This window comes from Panthera tigris, chromosome E2 (assembly GCF_018350195.1).
Source record: "Panthera tigris isolate Pti1 chromosome E2, P.tigris_Pti1_mat1.1, whole genome shotgun sequence".
Taxonomy (NCBI): domain Eukaryota; kingdom Metazoa; phylum Chordata; class Mammalia; order Carnivora; family Felidae; genus Panthera; species Panthera tigris.
In genome coordinates this window covers 31,269,548-31,296,522 of record NC_056674.1, presented here as the reverse complement: position 1 = coordinate 31,296,522, position 26,975 = coordinate 31,269,548, and the positions used below count along the sequence as shown (strand labels likewise).

Sequence of the window (26,975 nt, the reverse complement as noted above, 5' to 3'; positions counted from 1 at the left end):
CCTGATGAACAAAATCAAAGAACTGATGAATGGAGAGATATTTCATGTTCATACACCGGAAGACCAATATCGTCAAAATGTCTATTCTTCCCAACTTGACCTATAGATTCACTGCAATCCCAATCAAAATCCCAGCAAGTTATTTTGTGGATACTGACAAACCAATTCTACAGTTTATACAGAGAGACAAAAGACCCAAAATAGCACACCATATTGAAGAAGAACAAAGCTGGAAGACTGATTTACCCAACTTCAAGAATTACTGTAGGGCTGCAGCAAGTAAGACAAAGTTTTATTGGCCAAAAGAATAGGCAAAAAAAAAGATCAATGGAACAGAAAAAAAGAGTATACAGAAAGAGAGCCATTTAAATATGGTCAACAGATCTTTGACAAAGGAGCAAAGGCAATACAATGGAGCAAAGATACCTTCTTCAACAAATGGTGCTGGAACAAGTGGACATCCACATGCAAAAAAAAAAAAAAAGAATGCATCTAGACACAAACTTTCCACTGTTCACAAAAATTAACTCAAATGGATCCTAGATCTAAACATAAAATGTGTAAGTGCAAAATTCCTAGAAAATAACACAAGAGGAAATCTAGATGACTTTGGGCATGGCGATGAGTCTTTGGATACAACAACAAAGGCACAACCCAGGAAAGAAATAATTGATAAACTACACTTCATAAAAATTAAAAACTGTTCTGTGAAAGACACAGTCAAGAGAATAAGAAGACAAGCTGAAGACTGGGGCAAAATATTTGCAAAAGGCAGGCTCAATAAAGCACTGTAATTCAAAATAAAAAGAACTCTTAAAACTCAACAACAAGAAAACAAACAACTTCATTTAACAAATGGGCAGGAGTTCTGAACAGATACACCACCAAAGAAGATATAATGAGAATAAGCATATGAAAGGATGCTCATCATCATTTGTCATGGGATTGCAAATTAAAACAAGATACCACTACCCACCTGTGAGAATGGCCAAAATCCACTGATAACTGATTAACACCAAATGCTGACAAAAATAATGGAACAACAGAACACGCATTCATTGCTGGTGGGAACGCAAAAGGATACACGTGGTTTGGAAGGCCGCGTGGCGATTTCTTACAAAACTAAACCTGTTCTCATCATAAGAACCAGCAATTGCCCTACTTAATATTCACCCAAATGAGTTGAAAACTTATGTCCACACAAAAACCTGTGAACAGATGCTGACAGCGGCTTTATCAACAACGGCCAAAACTTGGAAGCAACCCACATGTCTGTGAGTAGGTGAACAGATAAACTGTGGCCCATTGAGGCAACGGTGTAATATTCAGCACTGCGAAGGTGTGAGCTATCAAGTCACGAAAAGAAATGAGGAAACTTAAATACCTACTACGAAGCGAAAGAAGCCAGTCTGAAAAGGCTGCATACTGTAAGATTCTAACCATAAAGCATTGTGGAAAAGACAAGACTATAGAGAAAATACAAAGCTGTCAGGGGTTGAGGGTAGGGGAGAGGATGAATAGGGTTACAGGGGATTTTTAGAGTAGAAACTATCGTGCATGATACTATAATGGGAGATATAGGCCATAATACATTTTTTAAATCCATAAAATATATCCATAAAATATACAACACCAAGAATGAACTCGAATATAAAGTATGGACTTGGGTGATAATGACACGTCAATGTAGGCTAATCAACTGTAATAAACGTCCAATCCGATGCATGATGTAGAGTAGACAGTGGGAAAGGTTGCGTATGCATGGGGACAGAAGTGTAGGGCAACTCTACTTTGTGCTCACTTTTGCTGTGAGCCTAAAATGCTATGAAAAGTAAACCCTCTTTTTTAAAACAATGTGAACTGAAAATTCTTCATTCTGTAAGACTCCATAGTTTGCCATCTTGAGACCAACGTACAGTTATAAAATTATATAGTTATTCTCCTAGAGTGTTCTCATAGCAAAGGAAAATACTCATCTGCATCACTTAATTTAATATTTGAATGAGCAACTACCATGCACCAAGCACTATCCTAGGCACAGTGAACAAAACAAAGTCCCTGCTCTCATGAAGGTTACATTTGGTTGGAGAAGACACATAATGGGTAAGTAAACAAGAAATTCAGATACGAGGTGCTATGAAGAAAATACAGGATAATTTAAGAAGCCTAAGGGTCAGTGAGGGTACACAGGAATAATGTACTACTCTATACAGAACTACCGCTGGGGACAGTTAAGGTGACTCAAGAGCTGAATAATGAGGAGCCTGGCAATGCCAACATGTGGGACGAGAGCATTCCAAGCAGAAGAACGAGCTGAGGCCAAGGCACCAAAGTGGGAATGAGCTCGCTGTACTCGAGACAGTACCATGGTGCTCAGCATGGAAGCAGAAGTTCAACAATTAAAGGGGGTCTCTGATGGTCATGGTCAGAATTTGAGGTTTAATTCCAGATACAATGGGAAACCATTAGAAACTTTTATGCAGGGAAAAAATGTGATCCAAGTCTGAGGAGACCACCCTGGCAGCTTGTTGGGAAAGAGAGAGGACCGAAAGGGGCAGGCTTTGAAGCAGGAAGACGAGCAGGGAAACTGTCACCATAATCCACGTGGGAGCTGACAGTGACTTGGACCACGGTGACAGAGGGGGACGTGTGAGTAGTGACCGGATTCAGAATGTTTTAGAGAAAAACCAGAAGACCTGCCAGTGGATTGGGTAAGGAAAGCAGGGGAGAGAGCAAAATTAAGAGCAATTTTAGGGGTTTTCACAGAAAAAAATGAGGATGAATAGGTCACAAAACATTCAGATGTTGTGTAAACAATATTACAAAATGCAATGAAAGGTAAGGATGGAGATGTCAGTGATACACACGGGGTTTTTTTTTTTTTAATTTTTTAAAAATATTTACTTATTTTTGAGAGAGACAGAGGCAGCATGCGAGTGGGTTAGGGGCAGAGAGAGAGAGAGAGAGAGAGAGAGAGACAAAGAATCCAAAGCAGGCTCCAGGCTCCGAGCTGTCGGCACAGAGCCCGACGCGGGGCTCGAACTCGCGGGCCGTGAGATCATGACCTGAGCCGAAGTCAGACGCTCAACCGACTGAGCCACCCAGGTGCCCCCAACACGGGTTTTAAATGCAAAGAAAAGGACAACAAGGCAGGAACAGAGGATCAAAGCTGACCCCACCCTGGCAGATGGGCTGAGAGTGTGGCTTAAGGTCTGACGAAGAAGGCTGAATGACCAGCCTCCTTTCCAGTTTGCCCCCTCTAAGGCCTCTGGTTAAGGACGCACCTGAGAATTTCTGGTTAACCTGGACTATTTTGCCTAAAGGGAGTTTCAGAATCAAAAGAACAAAACAAAACAAACAGCAGAGGTTAGAGGAGGTTCCCTAGGCCAGATTCCCATAAAAGGGTGAAATGCATAAATGCCCCTCTCATCTACCCAAACAAAAGCCTCATTGCTCCTATGCTGTTAACACTAGCATTCACGAACATCATAAAGAAAGAGAAAACATCTTAATGAGCATTTGTTAAGTGTTTTTGTTCCGCTGAAGGGCAACTAGTCTGATGCAGGCCAAGTGACAAACGCAATGTTAGAAGTAATACTCTGAGGCCTGTACCTTTTTTCAAATCCTTGGCAACTTCCTAATCAAACAACCCTTCTGAAATGCTCCCAACTGTCCCTAATCCTTTGTGGCTTCTAGAAAGAACCCTGTGATTTTCACCAAAGAGCTTCTAATTTATCTAAACCTCGAAGTCTGTAAACGTGGCCCCACCTTCATGGACTATACACCTTAAAGGATATACTAAAGACCATTCTTAGCTTTAAAGAAGACGACTCCTCATAATTTTTAAAAAGAAAACATGACAGAATGTCTATTTGCCAGCGCTGTTTCAGAATACAGCTAAAAAAACTGATGCTATATTCAAGTGGAATCAGAGTTTGTAGAATTTAGTCAACAAAACAAACAGAAAAGAAGCTCTCGCTCTTCTCTGGCTAAATGCTGCGTGCTCTGTCAGTGGGTCAGGAGAGCTCTGGACATTCACTGTAGCATGAAATCTCATCTCATACATAAAAGACCACAGATGCAAAGGCATAATTTCCACGAGGGTGACCGATTCGTGCCCAGGACTTTGCCAGAAATCCCACCTGCTGAGATCCCCTCCCGCACAGACAAACTGGGACGGTTGGTCATCTTAAATCTAACCCAGCCCTGACTTCCTCGGTTTTGTTGACCAGTGTGCTATCGGGGCTATTTCATCCTAAATTTCTTAAAGTAACAATCAGGAGCTTCACTAAAGGCACACTCCTGAGCTAAACAGGCCCAATACTGAAATCCAATCTTCCCAGCTTCACGCAGTCACTGAAGCTTTTCATTCTTACTCACCTGTCCATTCTCATCGCTCAATCTTAATATTTATGACCTTATTTTTCCTAGACATGGGGACATCCATGACTGAGAACATATTCAGAATTTAATAGCCAGCAAAATGGGGGAGGGGAAGCTTCCTGGCAAGATGTCGGTACAGACCCGGGCCTCTCGATCTGTTCCATTGCTAGATTCCCCAAGGAGACGATCAGGGCACTATTCAATGAGGTAAAAACTTTGGTCAGCACTAAATATAAGAGGAAGGTGCTCAGTATGCCAGAAATTGCGAGGGTCTGTGCTGGATACGTTTAGGCGGGATGAGACTAAATAAAGAAGAGGCAGAGAGGGCGACCCGTGAGTGTCTACTTGGAAAGACCAGCGTCTTGGTCAATATGGCAAGTGGATCCCAAGGGCAACGCTCACCCTCAAACTCAAAACAACAGGAAGGTATGATGGGCTACAGGGCACCGAGAGGGCAGGCCGCTTGCCTCCTGTGGGGCAGCCTTAAATGCACACAACCCGTGCTTCTCACAGCCCCCAGAACATGTTGCTGGGACAAGCTGCCACTTTGAGGAGAAGGCCAGGCATCGGTGGGGTAAGAAATTGTACAGTCGGGGCGCCTGGGTGGCTCAGTCGGTTGAGCGGCCGACTTCGGCTCAGGTCACGATCTCGCGGTCTGTGAGTTCGAGCCCCAAGTCGGGCTCTGTGCTGACAGCTCGGAGCCTGGAGCCTGTTTCCGATTCTGTGTCTCCCTCTCTTTCTGACCCTCCCCCGTTCATGCTCTGTCTCTCTCTGTCTCAAAAATAAATAAACGTTAAAAAAAAAATTAAAAAAAAAAGAAATTGTACAGAGTGGGTTTGCCGAGCACAGGTCAAAAGGGGTCATGGTTCGCCCAGACTGCACAAAAATGAGGTGCTTAGGACGCTCTAGTTAATGAAATCTCTTATCTGGCCATGTAGGGTACATTTTCTCGCTCTTTTCAAATGAAGGACTTGGCCGGGAATGTGCACCCAGTTTTCCAGAAACAACTGCAACGCCAGTTTGCCTAGGAGGTAGGACCTGTTCTGCTTCGGTGAGGAGAAACAGACCTGGAAAAATCGCTCATGTGAAAACACTGCAGTTCAAAGGGAAGGAACCACTTTGAAACTGTCTCTGCTGCAAAGGTCTGACTCAAACCGACAGGACAATTTTTTTTTTCATAAAATTCTCAATATTTTAAGAAGACACCAGTTTCTTTATGTGTATATATATATGTGTGTGTGTGTGTGTGTATGTGTATACACATATATGTCTATATATATATACACATATATATATATATATATATATACACACACAGACATATATGCAATGGAACACTCTCTAACCATAAAAAAATATGAAATGTTGGCATTTACAACAACACGGATGGACCTCGAGAGCATTATGCTAAGTGAAAGATGTCAGATAGTGAGAGACAAATAGCATATGATCTCATTTATATGTGGAATCTAAAACAAAAACAAAAACCAACAAACAACAAGCTCAACAATACAGAGAACAGACTGGTGGTTGCCTTAGATGGGGCATGGGGAGTGGCAGAAATGAGTAAAGGGGGTCAAGAGACAGAATTTTCTGGTTACAAAATGAAGAAGTCATGGGGATGTAATGTAATGGAAAATTGCTAAGAAAGTAGATCTGTATATTTATCACAAAAAATACATATTCCTTATAACTACTGTTGACCTTGAAAGTAAAACAGCCAGTTATTTTACCAGCAAAAGTAGTTTATTTGAGAACAGCAGAGGAAGTGCAATTCGGGACCCATGAACTATGGGTTTCAGAAAACAAAGAGTCATACCACCTTATAGAGGGAAAGGAGGTAGGAGGGGCTGCTTGAACAAAAGTCCACTGAAAGAAGGTGTTCAGGGTGGTGACACTTTCTCACTGGCTCAATTGTGGCAGTTTCTCATTGGCTGGGCTGTTGTGGAGCAAAGGGAAAATGTTCCTCACTCTTGCTGGGGCAGTCAAGTAACTTCTTCCCGCTGGCATTGGTACTTGAGAATGAGTTGGTAGGGCATGAGAGCTCCCATTTCTGTCTCTTCCCAATTCTATTACAAATGAGCTTTTCTTTATTCAGTTTCACATTACATAAAGTGATAGATGTGAACCAGCCTTACTATGGAGATCATTTCAAAACATATATAAATATTGAATCGTTATGTCATACACCTGAAACTAACATGTTACATTGTCAATTATACCTCAATTTAAAAAATAAACTTTTAGGGGCAGCTGGTGGCTCAGTTGGTTAAGCATCTGGCTCCTGATTTCAGCTCAGATCATGATCTCATGGTTCATGGGTTCGAGCACCACGTCAGGCTCTGCACTGACATCACAGAGACCGCGTGGGATTCAATCTTTCTCTCCGCCCCTCCCCTGCTTGTGTGCACTCTCTCGCCCCCTCTCACGAATAAACAGTAATAAATAAATAATTAAATAAATAAATCTTTTAAAGAAAAAAAACCACATTATGTAAATGTAAATGTAAATACTTTCAAATATGGCTATTTAACCAAGTATAATAAATCATCATCGTTGCCATCATCATCATCAGGTAATGATGCCTCACCTAAGAAATAAATATACATTAAATATCTAAGTGAAAATCCAAAAGAGTATATTAAAAACTACCTGGGAAGCGAGCAGAAGGGTTAAAAAAAGTAACTGGGAAGAAAAACAAACCACATCTCAACAGAAAAATGGGCAAATGAAGATCAGATGATGGATAGTAATAGAAGTATACAAATGGCGAACAAACATGGAAAAGATTCTACCTTCTCAATAAATTTAAAAATGCATTTAAAACAGCAGTATGTTATTTGTACTCATTAAAGTGGCAAAATACTTTGAAATTCTAATGCCCAGTATTATCGAGGGTAAGGTAAACGAGGCTGGAGGAAGTACCTGGTAACCACATCTCATACTGCACTGGGAATGTACAATGAAAACAACCTTACAAGTTACAGTCTGACGATATAACATGTACAGTTTTAAAGTAGCTGCACTCTCGTCTCACCTAGGTATTCCACTACTGATAATTTTTTCCACAGAAATCACAGCAGCAAAGATACATGTACAAAGATGTTCACGAGAGCAATATGTTTGATATCAAAACACTAGAAATGAATTAAGCAACCAAAAGTAGGGGGTTACTATTTAAGCCATTTTCGTTCATTCTTTCTTTAATTTATTTATTTAAATTCAAGGTGGCTAACATACAGTGTAGTACTGGTTTCAGGAGTAGAACCCAGTGATTCATCACTTACATATAACACCCAGTGCTCATCCCAGCAAGTGCCCTCCAAAATGCCCATCACCCATTTAGCCCGTCCTCCCACTCACTCTCTTCCAGCAACCCTCAGTTTGTTCTTCGTATTTATAAGTCTCTTGTGGTTTGCCCCCCTCTCTATTTTTATCTTATTTTTCCTTCCCTCCCCCTGAACATAGGTTCATCTGTTTGTTTCTTAAATTCCACATACGAGTGAAATCATATGATATCTGTCTTTCTCTGACTTATTTTGCTTAGCATAACACACTCTAGTTCCATCCATGTTGTTGCAAATGGCAAGATTTCATTCTGTTTGATTGCTGAGTGGTATTCCATTGTGTGTGCGTGTGTGTGTGTGTGCGCACGCCATATATATATTATATGCCATATCTTCTCTATCCACTCATCAGTCGATGGACGTTTGGGCTCTTTCCATAATTTGGCTATTACTGATAGCGCTGCTATACACATTGGGGTGCATGTGCCCCTTTGAATCAGCATTTTTGTATCCTTTGGATAAGTATCTAATAGTGCAATTACTGGGTCCTAGGGTAGTTCTCTTTTTAATTTTTTGAGGAACCTCCATACTGTTTTCCAGAGTGGCCGCACCAGTTTGCATTCCCACCGACAGTGCAAAAGGGTTCCCCTTTCTCTGCATCCTCACCAACATCTGCTGTTTCCTGAGTTAATTTTAGTCATTCTGACAGGTGTGAGGTGGTAACTCATTGTGGTTTTGATTTGTATTTCTCTGATGATGAGTAATGTTGAACATCTTTTCATGTGTCTGTTAGCCACCTAGATGCCTTCTTTGGAACAGTGTCTATTCATGTCCTCTGCCCATTTCTTCACTGGATTATTTGTTTTTTGGGTGTTGAGTTTGATAAATTCTTTATATTTTGGATACTAACCCTTTTGCAAATATCTTCTCTCCCATTCCATCAGTTGCCTTTCAGTTTTGTTGATTATTTTCTTTGCTGTGCAGAAGCTTTTTATGTTGATGAAGTCTCAATAATTCATTTACACTTTTATTTCCCTTGCCTCTGGAAACACATCCAGTAAGAAGTTGCCACAGCTAAGGTCAAAGAGGTTGCTGCCTGTGTTCCCCTTTAGGATTTTGATGGTTTCCTTTAGGATTTTGATGGTTTCCTGTCTCCATTTAGGTCCTTCATCCATTTTGAATTTATTTCTGTATATGGTGTAAGAAAGTGGTCCAGTTTCATTCTTTTACATGTTGCTGTCCAGTTTTCCCAGTACCGTTTGCTCAGGAGACTTTTTTCCATTGGTTATTCTTTCTGCTTTGTCCATGTAGGGTCCGTTTTGAGTTCTCTATTCTGTTCCACTGATCTATGTGTCTGTGTTTGTGCCTGTACCATACTGTCTTGATGATTACAGCTTTGTAATACAGCTTGAAGTTTGGAATTGTGATGCCTTCAGCTTTGGCTTTCTTTTTCAACATGGCTTTGGCTACTCGGGGTCTTTTCTGGTTCCATACAAATTTTAGAATTGTTGGTTCTAGCTCTGTGAAGAATGCTGGTGTTATTTTGATGGTGTTATTTGTTATTTTGATGTTATCTGATTGCACTGAATGTGTAAACTGCTTTGGGCAGTATCGACATTTTAACAATATTTGCTCCTCCCATGCACGAGCATAGAATGTTTTTCCATTTCTTTGGGTTTTCTTCAATTTCTTTCATAAGCCTTCTATAGTTTTCAGCATACAGATCTTTTACTTCTTTGGCTAGGTTTATTCCTAGGTATCTTATGGTTTTTGGTGCAATTGTAAATTGGGTTGATTCCTTGATTTCTCTTTCTGCTGCTTCGTTATTGGTGCATAGAAATACAACTGATTTCTGTACATTGATTTTATACCCTGTGAATTTGCTGAATTCATGTATAGATTCAAGCAGTCTTTTTGTGGTCGTTTGGATTTCCCACATAGAGTATCATGTCATCTGCGAAGGGTGAAAGTTCGACTTCTTCCTTGCCAATTTATATGCTTTGTATTTCTTTGTTTTGTCTAATTTCTGAGGCTACTACTTCTAGTACTGTGTTGAACAACAGTGGTGAGGGTGGGCAGCCTGTCATGTTCCTGATCTTAGGGGGAAAGCTTTCAGTTTTTCCCCATTGAGGATGATATTAGCTGTGGGTCTTTCATATGTGGCCTTTATGGTGTTGAGATCTGTTCCTTCTATCCCTTGAGGGTTTTTATCAAGATAGGATACTAGTAGTATTTTGTCAAATGCTTTTTCTGCATCTATTGAGAGGATCGTAGGGTTCTTATCCTTTTATTAATGTGGTGAATCATGCTGATTGATTTGCAGCAATGGACAGATCATCAAAGCAGAAAATCTACAAGGAAACCATGGCTTTGAATGACACACTGGGCCAGATGGACTTAACAGATATATTCAGAACATTTCATCCTAAACACATTCTTCTTATGTGCATATGGAACATTCTCAAGAATAGATCATATACTGGGTCACAAATAAGCCATTTTTAAAAATCACATTTCAAGGAATATTTAATAAGAAAAAATGCTCAAGATATAAAAGTACTGAAAAAAGGGTAAAAGACATCATATCTAACAGGATATTAATTTTCTAAAAAGAAAAAATTATATGTATTTCCAAGTACAGAAAGAAATACTGGATGGAGTTAGACCAAATAGTTGTGAATAATATCTCTGCATGGGGATAATATGATCTGTTTGTGTTTGCACATTCCTATAGTTTGTAAATTGTTTAAAGTGAACATACACTACATTTTATCAATTCCGTGGCATACGTTTTTTTCCTCATATTTATTTATCTCTGGAATTGGACTACATCCTAAGACGGCATCTTTGGAAGGCATACATTACTACTTTTGTACGTAGCAATAAAAAAGAAAACAATAAGTATCATTATTTTTGAAAGATCCCACAGATAACATTCAATGAGGAGATCCTCAGAAAAGAGGCATTCATTCCCCAAATGAAAAGCATGGCACACAGCCATCAGTGAAGGCGGTATGAGCTTTGGTTAGTTTTGGAAACCTTCCCCCACATACAATCTTCCCTGGGAGTGAAAATTCTTCTATAAAAACAAGCACAGAGGTGAAGATGGCCTCGGGATATGCGACTTTCCCCCTCTTGTTTCTAAATTAACTTTTATGGAATGCTCAGTTTGTTGTTGGCTTGAAAAGAGAATAGATTCTTGAGGTTAATCATTCTTGTTCACTTTCTAAATACGCAAAATGAACTTTAATCCCACTTTGGCAAGGCCTGCCTTTAATCTTCCAGATTGTAACACTTCCCGACAAACTGGAGGGCAGAGGCTTGGGGAAAGAGAAAGATGAGAAGGGACGGAGGTCAGGTGGACGGAAAACTTGAATGAAGTAGTTTTCTTCTTTTTCCCCTTCCGAATATGCAGACCCATCACTTCTGCCCGCTGCTTCAGTGAACGGTGGGAACTGGAATTGCCCGAATAAAGTTAATCAATGAGACAGAACCAGCCACTTAAACCTCTTGGCTCTGTTCCTCCATATACCTTTTGCCTTCCCGCTTGACTCATTCCTATCTCACATCTAATTCTCCCCTGGCAACTGAGAAAGATGGCTGTGGTTTCTGGTTAAAACCTCGGGAGGAAAAAAGGATGTTCTCTCCAAATATACGGTAAGTTCCTGTTACGTACAAGGCACTAAGTGCTCTGTGTAGTGCAAGAATATATATCACATAGTACTGGCTCTCAAAAAAACTTAACTCCAGTAGATAAGACCTCTATGCCAATCTTTATAGTCCAGAGGGAAAAAAGAATTATGGCATCCACACTGATTGGTCGGTGCCCCTGCCATTGTGGTATTAAGTTTTTAACATCATCCTAAATAAGTGTTATACATATACATAGATAGAGAGAAAAACACAAGGTGGAGGGAACAGTATGAACAAAGAAAAGGAAAAATGTTTGGGCCAAAACCAATTTTAAGGGAGAGTTTTAGGACAATGATTTGACTGAGGACTATAATTTAGATCTTTTTTGAAATTTTAAATATTTATGGATAGAAGAATAATTGCACAGGAAGAGTTTAATGAAAACATCCCATCATGGAAGAAATCTGCTTCAGGGACTGACTGTTTTTAGGAAAGTGAAACTTATTCCTAGGCTGATCCTGAACTGAAACCCGTAACAAGAATCAAATTAAAAATTAAAATTTTAAATTAAAAACATTTTTAAAAAACTTCCTCTATGGCTATTCTTCCTATCTTTACAGAAGTGGCAAAGAACGCACATAGGATATGCAATCAAATTAAAAGTCTGAAAATTTTTTCCCACAGTTCATGCTTTTAGGAGTTATGTTATATAGACAGAGAGCAAAAGAAGGCATATTAAGACTGCCAACCAAAAGGAAAAATTCCACCCAACCAACCCAGATGCAGATTTACCCCAATACAGCATGACCCTGACTGCATAAAATAGGAAAAAATACAAGGATCTCAAAACTCATAGTAACACATCTATCCTCAGCTTAAAAGAAACCAACACATTTCTGTTGTCTTTAGTAGTTTTTTTTTTTTTTTAAATAAAAGATCTGGAAGAGAATGTACACATTGATTTGAACACTGCATCACTTTGGACAATTCTGTGATATCACATGGTCACTTGGACTAGATATTAGAAAGCAAAGCATGGGTCACCGAAGGAATGGACTACCATGGAAGATTCTAAAAGCTATCTCTTGGAGATCCCCAAGTATTAAATGAATGGCCACCTATTTTGGGGAGGGACTTCAAAAACTCTCCAATCAGGAGCTTTCTAGGACAGATTATATATTTCCTTTTGCCCGTGGTTGCCATGAAATGGGGTAGAGGTGGAGGAACCAATCCTTGGTTTATTCATTCACTCATTAACTCAATAATTATTTATTAAAGCACCTACCATGTTCACAGTACTGTGTTAGGTGACACAGAGGTTACACATTTTTAGAAACCTGAAAGAGGGTAGATAGAAGACATTTTTAGAAAATTCCAAGTAAGAGAAAGACATAAGATCCAGATTTTTTAAAATGGAATAGCGAAGGACTGCAAGGAGGAGAAATCTCAGTATGATAACTGGAAATCTCAGTATGATAACTGGAAGAAGTCAGTATTTATCAAAACATGAAATTGGTAGTAAGACAAAACATCAAGTGACACAGAGATAGCACTATGGCATGGTTATTCTTTCAATAAGAATCAGGAAAGGCAATTGTGAATTCCAGGGGGAGAGTGAGAGCCACACAAGAAGGCCATGGTTCAAATACAAAGTAGGCTAAAATGGAGCACAATTCTGGGTCTTTGATGAAGTATAAAATCTTGACCTGACATTTGTAACATTCCCTTTCAATGGAACAACGTCAGGGATTGCTGTGGACTCCACATTCTATTTACGGGATCCAGTCACTTTATTTGGTTCTACAATAAGGGACACATATACATAAGCACTGGTATGTACCGGCTTTCAAATTTCAGGTTCAGTGTACAGAGAAAGCATAGTCATCTTATCAAAATTATAGATTAGTGTGTAAACGATATAAACCTTAATGATGTCAGAGTAATGATATGGCTCAAAGGGAACTTACACCCCCCATTTTACATTCTAAAAGTCAAGAGTCTATCTACATATTGGTTATAAGGTAATCAACTACAAACACACACACACGCGCGCACACACACACACACACACGTAAATGCTATGTAATAAAACTCAGCAAAGTGAGGGAGTTTAAGAAAGCCACTTCCCCATTTTTCTTTTTTCTTCACATTTTTCTTAATGGAGGGACAGCCAGTGCCTCAATTTGCTGGAGGAAGAGAGAGAAGTATTAAGCAAGTGTTTAAAAGTTAAGGAAGTGGGGCGCCTGGGTGGCTCAGTCGGTTGAGCGTCCGACTTTGGCTCAGGTCATGATCTCATGGTTTGTGGGTTCGAGCCCTGCATCGGGCTCTGTGCTGACGGCCTGGAGCCTGCTTCGGATTCTGTGTCTCCCTCCCTGTCTGCCCCCCCGCCCCCGCACACTGTGTCTCTCTCTCTCCTTCAAAAATAAATAAACATTTTTTAAAAACATTTTTAAATAAAATAAATAAAATAAAAGTGAAGGCGGTAATCACTTAAAGAATAAAACGCAAATATGCTAAAAAGTGGTCACTTTTAAGAAATGGAACTTGGGGTAAACATCTGGGTGGCTGAGTAAGTTGAGTGTCCAACTCCTGATTTCTGCTCAGGTCATGATCCCAGAGTCGTGAGACTGAGCTTCATGTTGGGCTCCATGCTGAATGTGGAACCTACTTAAGAACTTCTCTTTCTCTCCCTCTGCCCCTCCCCTTCTTGCATGCACTATCTCTCTCTCTCTCTAAAATTTAAAAAAAAAATTGTTTTTAAGAAGAAATGAAATTTGGGGACAGGTGACATGACAAGGAGTTTTTTCCTTTCCATTCCATTTTAGATCATCCTCAACTGCTTGAATTTTTATTTCCTAGTTTGATATTGTTTTATAATAACAATAACAATACGAATGAGGTACTGATAGGGAAAGATCTCCAGGATATATTAAGAAAAAAAAAAAAGCAAGTACTAGAATAAAAAGGTTGCATTTGTCTGCTTTTTTAATAAAGTAGCAGCAATATATATGTAAATATGTTGGCATAACTATATTTACGTTAATGTCGACAAAAGGACCTGACAGGAAAATAAAAGAAGTTCCGAGTCTTAGTCTATATAATTCCATACTATCTGAGTCCTCTACAATGAGAAGATGTGTGTATTGATCAGTTCAATTACTTTTTCCCACATTTCGAAAGAAGAAAGATCCCATGATTACATAATTAGTAGAGTTGCATGATTCAGCAGAAGGAAGAACAGCTTTGGTCTCAGAAAAACCTGCATTCAGGGGCATCCGGGTGGCTCAGTAGGTCCAACTTCAGCTCAGGTCATGAACTCACAGTGCATGGATCCGAGCCCCACGTCGGGCTCTATGCTGACAGCTCAGAGTCTGGAGCCTGCTTCGGATTCTGTGTCTCCCTTTCTCTCTGCCCCTCGCTCCCTCACACTCTGTCTCTCTCTGTCTCTCTCTCTCTCAAAAATAAATAAACATTAAAAAAAAATTTTTTTAAGAAATAAAAGAAAAACCTGCATTCAAACGCAAGCTTCACTAGGTACGTCACCTTAAAGAAGCTATTTTACCTCTTTACGCATCTATTTCCTTTTTATAAAACAGCTTTATTGACATATAATTCACATACCAAACAATTCACTCATTGAAAGCATATGATTCAATGTATTTTAGTGTGTTCACAGGATTGTGCCACCATCACCACAAATGAATTTTAAAGCATTTTCAGACTCCTAAAAAAAAATACAAAACCCACATACCCATTAGCAGGCAATCCCCATCAATTTTCTTTTCTGGCAAAAATAGGGATTGGAGAGAGAGGACTACCTACCTGATGGACTTACTTATAAGAAAGAAAGAAAATATATCAAAGCCTCTAGCACGGTGCCTGGCCCTCAGTAGGTACTCATGCATTTCAGGTAAAGTTCAAGACATCAATGACCGAAAATAAGCACAAAGAATGGAAATGATAAGAAAGTGTAAGAGACAGACAAACCCTTTCAAGGACCCAGGAATCCTATCCACAGAGTAAGTTCCGCAAGAGTGGCCCTCTCTCTAATTCCGCTGAATACAAAAGAATCAGGCTATCAAGACAAAAAGCACAAGTTCGAAAATGTCAGCATTTGCGGGCACGGTTTAGAGTGAAAGTTTCAGGAGGACAGATACATCCTGCAAAAACATGACTAGCAAGGGGCAAATAATGTAGTTTGCTGAGAAGGTAAGAAGAACACCACGAGTTCGTATTGGATGAGCAGTTGAAACTATACTGTCATGTTTCTACTTTTCAAAGTGAAAACAAACATGACAGGTGCTCATTTGGCTGTTCGAGCACTTTCCACTTAAATGGCAATTCCTCAAGCTTACCGACTGCAGCCTCAAGTTATAATTTATTACTGTTTCTGTATTATTCCCTTGCCTCGGCAGAAAGCAGAACATAGCACCTACATTTCAAGGCCCATGAGAGGTAATAAAGTATAATTATTTAGAATTTATGATTAAGCCATAAATTACAGGAACTTTTTAACTTCGGTTGGTCAGTCAAGAGTTGGGGGAGGAAGGGAATGGGGTCAGAGGAAGAAAAAACAAAAGCCTTTTCCTTGGAATAAAATGTCTAAATCGGGGCAGGACTGAGGGACACCGATAGGATTTACGAAGATACCACAGTCTCCAAGTTAAGTCCCAGAGGAACCCCAGTTAAGAGGCTTTAAACTCCTAGAAGCCTCTGTTCTAGAAGGCTAGAGGTGACACACTCCAACTGGAGCACTCATGTTGACGCCCAAAATAGAAGCATGGTACATTTTCGGGTTAGACCACATCAGACGTTCACAGTGTTCTGTGAAATACCAAGCCAGAGGTATTTTAAAGAAGGTGAACCTGATCTGGAAAACACCACTGACCAGGCTCTACAGGTAAACTCGGCCCTCGACCACGGCAAGAGCATGGTTCCCACAGAGCTCCGATTCGACCCTGACCAGACAGCAACTCTTCTCCCCCTCAAGAGTCAATTGGTGAGCTGTCCCCGTCTTGCAGGTCCTTTATGTGCAAAGATATGTATGGGACAGGGAGGTACGAAGCTAGCAAAACTCGGGGCATGAAGCAGGATAAGAACACAACATTCTGTGCTCTTCTGTCACCCGCCCGCCTCACTGGTTCTCCTGGAACACCAGGGCCCGGCTCCCAATCTTGGTTGGCCCCCACATACAAAGCACTTTCTTCTTTGGCCTCCCACCGGCCCTGAGAAGCAGGTACCATGAAGCCCTAGTTTTCCAGGGGAGGCAGAGACTCAGACAAACACTAACAAGGCAGAGCCAATAGTCACCGCAGTGAGTCTGGAACCTGGTCACCTGACAGGAAATGGCCTTTTCATCATTCTACCCTAAACTGTTGGTGAAGTAAAGCAAAACCAAAAAGAAAAACGAAAGAGAAACAGCGTGCATTTCAACTGACGTTGCTTTCTCTCTCTCTCTCTCTCTCTCTCTCTCTTTTTTCGCCATGGAAATTTTACTTGGTAACTGAAGCTTGGAGATAGCTATTTGAAAATGAAATTGAGTTTGGATTGAAGGAAACAAAAATAAAGAGACCAGACAGAACAGAGTCATGAGTAGTAACATGTAAAAAACAAAAGGATAAATGAAGGGTTGGGCAGGGGAGGAGGTCTGCCCCAAATGTTTACCCAGCACCCTCACCTTTGTCCCGAAACATCCCATCTCCACACCCGGCTCCTGGTTAATGAACATAATTTGGTTGATGTCCCTTGAACTGTATAATCTTTTCTACAAAAAACAAACCCGCAGTTTGTCTCCGAGCCACTTTTAAGTCCCTAACGCCCTGGTTACATTCAGTCTATGGAAAACATCTGTGGCAAAGTAAATCATCCTACCCTGAGAAAGACCAGAGTGTGTTTTTTTTTGTCCCCCCTCTAAGTGTGTTTTGAAGTCCTGGTTGGAAAATTAGTGAAAATTGTAAATCTGTTTGCAAATCTGGTCATGTCTAACTCTGAGATTAGGGCAAAGATTCCAATTTAAAAGTAAACCGTGACAACCCCAGTTAAGCGTGTCCTCAGGCACTGCCAGCAGGGCCTTCACTCACTTCCACAGGCGGTGGATTTATTACAGGCACCCGACACGTTCCCCATCAGACACCCCTGGAGTATTTGCTTGAGACAGCAGGGTTCAGTCTGCACTTCCTCTGCAGACCAATATATTATTATAAATTGAGCTAAACTGTTTCCTTTTCATAAGTGCTATGAAGTTCAGATTTCAGATATCGGCACAGGGCTGAGGTCCCTCGGCAGGGCTCCGTATAGGATTTGGATTTTAAAAAGTGAAGAGAAAAGGTAGCAAGAGACCGTGGCTGCTTTTAGTTTTGTTTTATGCTGCTTAAGAGGCGGCGGGGCAACGTTCATTTGTAGAAAATTCTGAACATGCGTTCTTAATCAAGACAATAAGAATTTGCCTGAGTAATAATAAATAATAAGGAATAAGTGGATTCTATATGAATATATTCTAACGGTGCACTTTGGGTACGTTGTGCTGTGGCTGGCCCAGGTCCATAGGGTACCAGCTACTTCGCCTAGAGCTAAAGGCAGGAGTCGGGAAATCAGGAATAGATACTATGTCTTGGATATCAGCTCCTATAAAATAATAACACGTGGGGCGCCTGGGTGGCTCAGTCGGTTGAGCGTCCCACTTCGGCTCAGGTCATGATCTCGCGGTCCGTGAGTTCGAGCCCTGCGTCGGGCTCTGTGCTGACAGCCTGGAGCCTGCTTCGGATTCTGTGTCTCCCTCTCTCTCTCTGACCCTCCCCCGTTCATGCTCTGCCTCTCTCTGTCTCAAAAATAAATAAACATTAAAAATTTTTTTTTAATAAAAATAAATAAAATAATAACGCTCACTTCTGTTTATCACCTACAATAGCTAAAGGGACAAATGTATATTTGAAATGTATATTCATTACAACATATAGGTAAAGGGGGCAATGTAATTACTTAATATTTTCATTATAATCTATTTCCGGGCAAGAGAAACAGAACTTTACAAAGAAAAGGAAAAGGAGGAAGCACCCAGAACACCCTTGTCATCATCTTCTCTTTCCTTCCTGAACAATCTAGTCCTAAAGCCTTTAGGTGAAGCATAGGCGTTGTGATGAGGGAGCAAGAGGGGGGCCCAGGAGCCCAGAGCAGGGGTCAGTGAGGAGGGAGAGGAGGGTGGGTTTCATGTGGGTGTCAGAGCCCAAATGGGATAAAAGGACAAGTTATAATCCACACACCCTACTAACTGTGTAACCACGGCTATGTCACTACATCAATTTAACCTGAATCATTTCTTGTCCTATATAACTAACATCTACTTTTTAGGGCTATGGAGACAGTTAAAAGAATGCTTGACCTGTCATTAATCCCCACTAAATGTGGCTGTCATTCCCATACTACTATTTTCCCAGATGCATGTATGTATAGAAAAAAGACTGAAAAGGAATATACGAAAACAGCAATGAACCTGACTTTTATATTCTTCTATCGCTCATACCTTTCAGCGTTTCTTTTCTCTACAATGAACATGTACTTTACTTTCATAATCAGAAAAGAACACACAAGATTGTTCTTAAATACATGGAAGCTAGCTGAACTTTTAAAATGTATCTTTACAATTTCTAAATGCAGAAAATTAATATGGCAATTTAAAACGGCCCCAACTGACTCTCACTTCCTTTAAAGATACAAACTGCGAATAGAAACTCGTGAACAAAGCATCCAGAGGAAAGTGGTTTATTGGCTGAAATTAAAACCCATGTATACTCAAGGTAAATACCCATGTGTGGGTTGTACATTAAAAATGAGGAATAATCTGTTACCTACAAATGATGCTTGTCGATGGGGCAGAGACTTCAAACTAGAAACTCAGTTCCTGAGGCAAGCAGGGGATGCTCTCTCAGTAAGAGCTGACCTTCAGCCTAAAAATGTGCCCACATAGAGATTTCAGTGTATTGGGATTGAAACTAAATTGTCCCTTTTGGAGCAGGAAGAGCACCGTATATGCAACCTGCAAACCATCCTTTAAGAAAAGAACAATCTCTATACGATCTCCCTCACAAACTTGTTCGGAGAGTGATTGAGACTCTTAAGTGAAACTGATTTGTAAATTATAAAGCAACATGCAAATGGCAGGGAAGAGATTTAGGGCTTACTTCGATCAGTGTTGGGCAAATGTGGGAATCACCCCATGAGAAGAGGTGAAGGGACACAGCATTAAGCACCAGCAAATCACGCACCACGGGAAAGTCATTCTCTACATAATGACCTTCCCATCTTGTTGCTGACAAGGAGAAAGTCCAGGTTGGTACCATTGTACAGTTAATACGTTTCTAACAGTTACACGTGTCCCTTTTTCATAAAGACAGAACAGGACTCAGATTCAGGATCTGCAGCAACCAAAGGCAGCAGGCACTTAATACTGTTTTACTTTCCATATTTATAAACCTCTTCTAATTACGCCAAGTGATACTGGTCTTCCACTTAAGATAGTGATAGAGAATCTCCTTCTAAAATGAACCCATCTCAGTGAAACAAAGAAAGTGAACCTATTGAGAGAAAAATATTACATAAGTAATAGTACAGGTAGCACAGGGATATGGCAAGAATCTTCAAGTTGATGTGTAGATGCCTGAAATTTGGAGAATGCTTAATGAGGTAATGCCCTGAAGAGCTAATCCAAACTCTGAATTTCCGGAAGGCGAGGACCAAGTTTTACCTATTTCCAGCATCTCCTCCAGAACCTTACACAGCATGGAGGACATCACGGGCCCTCTATAAATACTCAATTGATTGAGAAGCAACTCTTATCATAAATACCGGCTTTGAGCCTTGGGGCTCCCCAGCTCTAAAGTCAACACATGAGTAGATTCCCCCAGGCAGGTAAGAGTGAGATAAACCTTGGATAATCAGGAGCTAAAGCCAGTGGCAGAATAAACCCAGGGAAGCTTTGTGAGTATAGAAGGATACAGTTTACATGCAATGCATTGGAAAACAAGCAGAAAATCCAAAAAAAACACAAAGAACTTAGAGCAAAAGCTGCTCAAATCCTGCAGCTTCTCCGGTTAGCCTAAGCCTGAGATGCTGTCCCCCCAAAAGAACTCAAAGACAAGTGCACAGAAAGGCCACGTTGTCAGGTCAGCTCCTCCTGAGAAGAAACTAAATTCAGAACTAGAAAAAAAACTTTCACTAAGAACTTATACAGACAGGGAAATCATTTTAAGTAGCCTCCACTCCCAGTGTGGAGAGGGAAATCATTTGAATACTTCACACTGATAAGTTGATTTGGATGACGGAGTAACTCAGGGAAAGTCCTGAAAACTGTTTTAGCACATTTGGGAAACTCCAAAAACAATCAGAATGGGAGGAGGAAAAAAAAAAAAAAAGCAGCTTTTAAAAATGAGCGATAGCTAAAAAAGAATAAGGAAATAAAAACAAACAGAAAAAAACTAGTTACATGTAGAAGATTCATTATCACTATAAAATACCTGAAAAGCTTATTCCAAAAGACACATTCAAAATAGGTAGCCAACAGTCTAAAATTTAGACACCAGAGCATCAATATAGTTTTGACCCTCCTAATTACCAAGCATAAAATAGCAGTCTCCTTGGTGAAGGGGTATTGCCAGACCAGGCGTCTCTATGTCCCACGAGATCTTAAAACCAACATGCCAAGTATCAGGATCTCTGCCTTCAAGCTGGGGATCATCCTCACTCTCCTCTTCAGGGCCTGTCAAAAAGAGAAGAGAGGGATCAGGAAGGAAATGTTTCATCTCAACTTCTGGGCTTTATCAACGTGATCTCAGGAATAATTAAGTTTTAATAAAATATGCATAGTAAGTGAACTATATCCTCCTTTTACGTCTCTTAAAAAAACATTCTTTAGAATATCTTTAACATGTCCTTTATTTTTTACTCAGGAAATATCTTTAAATGATAAGGGAATAACCCCAGATACCAAGGAGAATAAAAGACTATTTTATTAATTCCATGCAAATAAATAAGACAATGTGGATTAAATGGGTAGATTTTAAGGAAGATATTAACTACCAAAATCGACCCCAGAAGGGGTCGAAAAGTTAACAAAACCATAAAAGGTATAAAGTCAGAGAACTATCTCTTAGGAAAACATGTGTGTCAAGAATTTCAAAGAATTCTACCAAACAATTAAGGAATGGGTTATTTCAATATACTTTAAATTGTTTAAGAGCATAGAAAAAGAAAAGTTTCTGAATTCTTTTCGTGAAGATAGGATAATATGTATCAAAACCCAAAAAGACAACACATACACACACACACATACACACACAGATCTCACATCTGAGAACCAATGCACAACTCCTAAATATAGGGAAATAGAATTAAATCTAGCAGCATATTAAAAGAATAACATTCCATGACCAAATTGAACTTATCACAGGAATACAAGGATAGTTCAATATGCAAAGTGTTATACTTAAAATTTATCATATTCATAGGTGAAAACTAAGAGTCACCAGACACACACAAAGTATTCAATAAAACACATCCTTTCAAAACCAAAATATCAATAAAATAATGAGTGGCCAGTTCCTTAACACGATAAATACAGACCTCTCTCAATCAAAGCCAGCATCATATATTAATAGGGAAATATTAAAAATATTCCCAAAGTTAAGAATTAGGAGACAATGTCCTTTATCAGCACAATAACTCATCACTATTTTGGAAGGAATGACCAACACAAGGGTGCTCTCTGGAGTTGCCTAACAGAGGAGCCCTAATTAGACCAAAAGAAAACAAAGAAGTAAAAGATTTTTTTAGAAGAACAAGTGCATTTTTACAAATAATGTTATTATTTGTGTGCAAATCAACCAGGAAACATATATCCCAAGTGATAGTCAAATTAAGAAAAATGCTAGTTACAAATGTGTGCGTATTAAAACATCCAGCAAGATTCTTAAATGTGTATACTGTCTATAAGAAAAAAAAACTTTAAAATATTATTGAAGGACACAAAAGAAAATTTAAACAAATGTAAAGATGTTATTATGTTCTGGGGAAATAAAACTGAACACCATGGGAATGTCCGTTCTCCCTAAACTCATCTATAACACAAACCTAATAGAAATAGCAACAGGACTCATTTTTAGTTAAGTGGCGCTGGTAACTAGACAAGCTGATTCAACAAATCACATGGAAATATAAACAAGCAAGCATAGCCAGGGAATTTTTTTAATGCATAAAGAGCTCCTGCACATCAATAAGATAAAGATCAATAATCAAACAGAAAAACAGACCAAAGTTATGAAGACAGAACACGTAAAAGGAAGTGTGTAAACATTTAAGAGATGTACAAACTTACTCATATAAGAGAAATGCAAATTAAAGCCACAACAGATATTTGGTAACTTAATCAGATCAGAAAAGATCAAACACTGATAAAATATGGTATCAGTAAGAGTATGGCAAAATGGCATATTCACACTCTCTGTAGAGAAAAATCTGGCAATCCTTATCAAAATTATAAATGCTTCAACACTTTGAACTTCTAGGAGTTCCGCAACGCCACTTTCAGAAATGTATCCTCAAATTCCTACCTGCAAAGGCTGCAAAATGACTTTACAGCAAGGATGTGCACTGTACCACCATTTAGAAAAGCCAAAGATCAGAAATAACCCAAATATCCATCAATAAGTTTCTGGTTAAATGAATTATGAAATGTCCAGGCAATAAAATATTCTGTAGCCACTAAAAGTAAAATGACTATGCACTGACACAGAACTATGTGATATATTTTTAAGGGAAAGAAACTGACAGGCCACAGTTTGTGTAAAATAGAAACACATACACACACGTGTGTATACATGTACAGGTAATGTTTCTAGAAGGATACTCAAGATTTATTTTTACATGTGGCCGGGAAAACTACGTGGCTGGGGTCCAGGAGGGGAGAAACACATAAACGAAGTGAAAGGCAAGGAATATAATCTGCCTACATGAACAGTCCTGCAGGGATGGCCCGATATAAAAATGTATAAAAGTTCATTTAAGAAATATTTATTGAGCACTTATTATACATGAGGCACTGACCCGGGCACTTGAGATCTACCAATGAATGAATCAAAGAGCTCTGCCCTAGTGGAGCTTTCTTTCTAGTGAAGTTGTAAATGTTCAAAGGACATTTTAAATTCCATTAGACACCAGTCTCTGGTCTTCATGGGGAGGGTCCAATTTCCTGTTTCATCTGCATTTAGAGCCCTACTAAGTAGCACATAGAAGGCATTCAGTGAATGGCTGTACTTAAGTGCTTACTTAAAAAACAAAATGCAGGGGCGCCTGTGTGGCTCAGCAGGTTAAGCTTCTGCCTTCGGCTCAGGTCATGATCTCACAGTTCATGGGTTCGAGCCCCACATCAGGGTCTGTGCTCACCACTCAGAGCCTGGAGCCTGTTTCAGATCCTGCGTCTCCCTCTCTCTCTGCCCCTCCCCCACTCGCACTCTGTCTCTCAGTCTCTCAAAAATAAATAAACGTTAAAACAAGTTTTTTAAAAAAAATGCTCTTTAAGTTCACACCATTCACAATCCTTACTGGACTAGAAGGCAGGGAAAAAATGTTAATTCCGGGGTGGGGGGGAGTAGGAAACACTACGAATTAAACCAAATAACATAATAAAGTGTGGCGCTGCTAAGTTAGTACTGTTCTTAACAGTGAAGAAATTGAGAGAAGAGACGGGCTCGGTGAGGGTTAGAATGGGTAGAGCAGAATTCTTGGAGAAGATCAAATGTGAAAGACAAGTACAGAGTCTCAGCGGGTAGAGGAGGAAATGACGCAGGAAGACAAAAAGATGCAAAGTGTCATGTGGTCACAACGGGCAAGAAAGCGGGTTTCACGCAGGCTGCATCAGGTGCGTGTCACATCCAGAGCCCAAAAGCACATGCATCCCAGAGGGCACGGACCCATCCACAGAAATTCCTTGTTCTGAACACCCCACTCTGCGGTGACTGTGCGCAAGGGTCAAAGGCAGTGAAAGAAGGGGAAAGGGGGAAGAAATCCCCTTTATACTTATTAATTCACATTACTCTGCAGAATGGTGGGGAAAGAAACCGGACCAGAAATCCAACTTCAAGGAAGGAATGCGACTAAATGACCTCCAAGGGCCCGTCCAGCTCTAGATATTGTTCAATTCCTTAAGTTTGAATCTAAAATCTGATACTGCCATAAGAACAGAATCTTATCTTGTTTTCCTATTTGTTATTTCTGATAAATGTCTTCTCAAGCATTCTGTGGTTAGGAGCAACTCTAAGCTAGTTTTCTTTACGAATAAAGTCATAGAGTAAAAAGTCTAAAGCCATTTTTCTAGGGTAATCCCAAAACCATTTAAAAGAGAACCCTCTAGAAAAGGAATGACAAATATCTTACATATCAGAGGACACAACTAATTCATCGGTTGTGGCTTTTGTGACCCCTGGTACAGAATTATTCTGAATTTCTCTCCAAGCTCAGCAGAAAGAGTGGTATAATCAATTACTGATGTCTGTCACTGGCACTAGAAGGGGTCGTTAGCAGCAGCAGAGACAGATTATTTGCTATACACGTCTGATGGCGCTCTCTAGGCATGTCTTATTTATACATAATAGTTACACCTGAAAATTCTAGAATTTGCTAGAAAACTAGAGCTCATGGACCAGAAAAGAGCCCACGAAAGGCATACAACTTGACCTGCACGACATCTTCTTAACCAAACCAAGTTAGCGGGAGCCTGGGTGTCTCAGCTGGTTAAGTGTCTGACTTGGGCTCACAGTTCGTGGGTTCGAGCTCCACTTTGGGATCTGTGCTGACACCCCAGGGCCTGGAGCCTGCTTCAGATTCTGTCTCCTTCTCTCTCTGCCCCCTCCCCCGCTCATGCTCTGTTTCTCTCTCAAAAATAAATAATGAACATCAAAAAAATTGTAAACAAAACTAAGTTAGCTGCCAACTGATACAGGTGCTTTGCATAAAAATACGAATGTCCAGCTATTCTTGAATTACAAGATCTGGTATCAGGCAGTCACAGGCGAAGAAGTAACTGCCCCTTTGAGACAAGGCATGTCCTCTCTGCTAGTGGCAGTCCCCGTCAGCCATTTCACCCATTTGCAGTAGCTGCCTGGCCCCTACAGCCACTTACAAGTCTCTGAACTTTGTTCTAGCCCACAGGCAAACCAGGCCCATCACCTGCTTAAAGTAACTGGAACACAGTCACAGCCCATTCATTCACACAGCAGTCCGAGGCTGCTTTCACCTAAAACAGCAAGGCTGAGTAGCAAAGACACAGAGCATAAGGCCCACGAAGCCGAAAATATTCATCATCCGGCCAGCCCCTGCTCTGGAGTCTTGATATCTGTGATTTGATAGAGATGTCTACTGTGCACGTTAGTGAGGAAGCCAGGCTTTATAAAATAATGATGATGTCACGTGATGAATACCAGCATACGACATAATAAAGTAATTAATGCTAAATTATTTGATAACCAGACCCATTTAGCAAAAGAATACTGATATGAGAAATCGTATGTTTATATTTGTGATACCCTAGGGCTTTCAGTGGCTTCGTTCTAGAGAGCCCTAATGATAATAGATGTACCAAGGAGCACATGGAGAAAGAATAGAAATATTCTATGAAGGCTTTTCATATGTCTGTCTCTCTCTCTCTCTCTCTCTCTCTCTCTCTCTCTCTCTCTCTCTCGTGAAATCCACTATGACTGAACTTTAAAAAGAAATGATTTTTAAACTACAGTGACAGTGACGCTATAGTGGCTTCAAGCCAGTGAATATGGCTATTCTTCTAAGTGGTGGTGTTTGTAGGCTAATGGGCTAGTTGACAACTCTCCCCTCTCTCTGCCATCCCCCACTCATCCCAGTATGGCACCAATAAAGTCTTGAACGACAAACAGAGACAGTCACTGCAATCGGTGTTTCCTGATGTCTCCCATAAATCCAGCACCTTTGAAATGTGCTCATTAAAATAAGGTTTTCTTGGAAGGTTTGTTTCCCCCTTGGGCTGGGTCCGGAGGAGGAAGGGAAGCTCTGTGTCTGATAAATTTTTTACTGTGTAAGTATAGCGTTGCTCACTTACTCCATAAAATCAACTCGTAATTATCTATAGCAACTGCAGCTGATTACTCTGCCTCATGTTATTCTGGAAACAAGCAGAGGCAATCGGCTCCTACTTGCCTTTAAACCCCAGGAACGCTGAGAGGACTGCAAGTGTCTCGTGTCTCATGCATTCCTGGCTCCCACCAGCCAAACCGTTCAAGAAGTCAAAGACGTGACAAAATACGAAAGAATGCTAAGTGTAAACGTCAAGTTTAAAATTCTAAAACATCCCCCCTCCCAAATTAGCCAATTTGATTCTTTTATGCTAACTAGGTTTTGAACAATTAATTCCCATTTGGTGAAAGAGAAATGCCATCAAATATATTTCCTATTCTCTATTCCTTTGGCCAAGTACTAAGATTTCTATGACTCTGGCCTTGGCAATTATATTCTGTTTCCTTAACCCCACCCCCAGAAGGGCTTAAGCAGCAGGTCCCTTCCTTCCTATCCACGTCCTAGATCTTGAGGCAGGAGAAACCCAGGAGTTGCAGCTAGTCAGCTGGTATACAAAAGCTCATGGTGCTTTCTCTGTCCCGT

At 40.2% G+C, this 26,975-nt stretch overlaps 1 protein-coding gene across 6 annotated transcripts in view; it reads right to left on the bottom strand.

The window, feature by feature from the left end:
• FTO (FTO alpha-ketoglutarate dependent dioxygenase) overlaps positions 1–26,975 on the bottom strand; it is a 387,882-nt gene that overhangs the window by 223,109 nt on the left and 137,798 nt on the right. For all 6 annotated transcript variants that reach the window (XM_007096676.3, XM_042968315.1, XM_042968313.1 and 3 more), the window contains exon 4: positions 20,911–21,054. In XM_007096676.3, the coding sequence (XP_007096738.1) occupies positions 20,911–21,054 (144 nt within the window). The remainder of the gene's footprint in view (positions 1–20,910; positions 21,055–26,975) is intronic.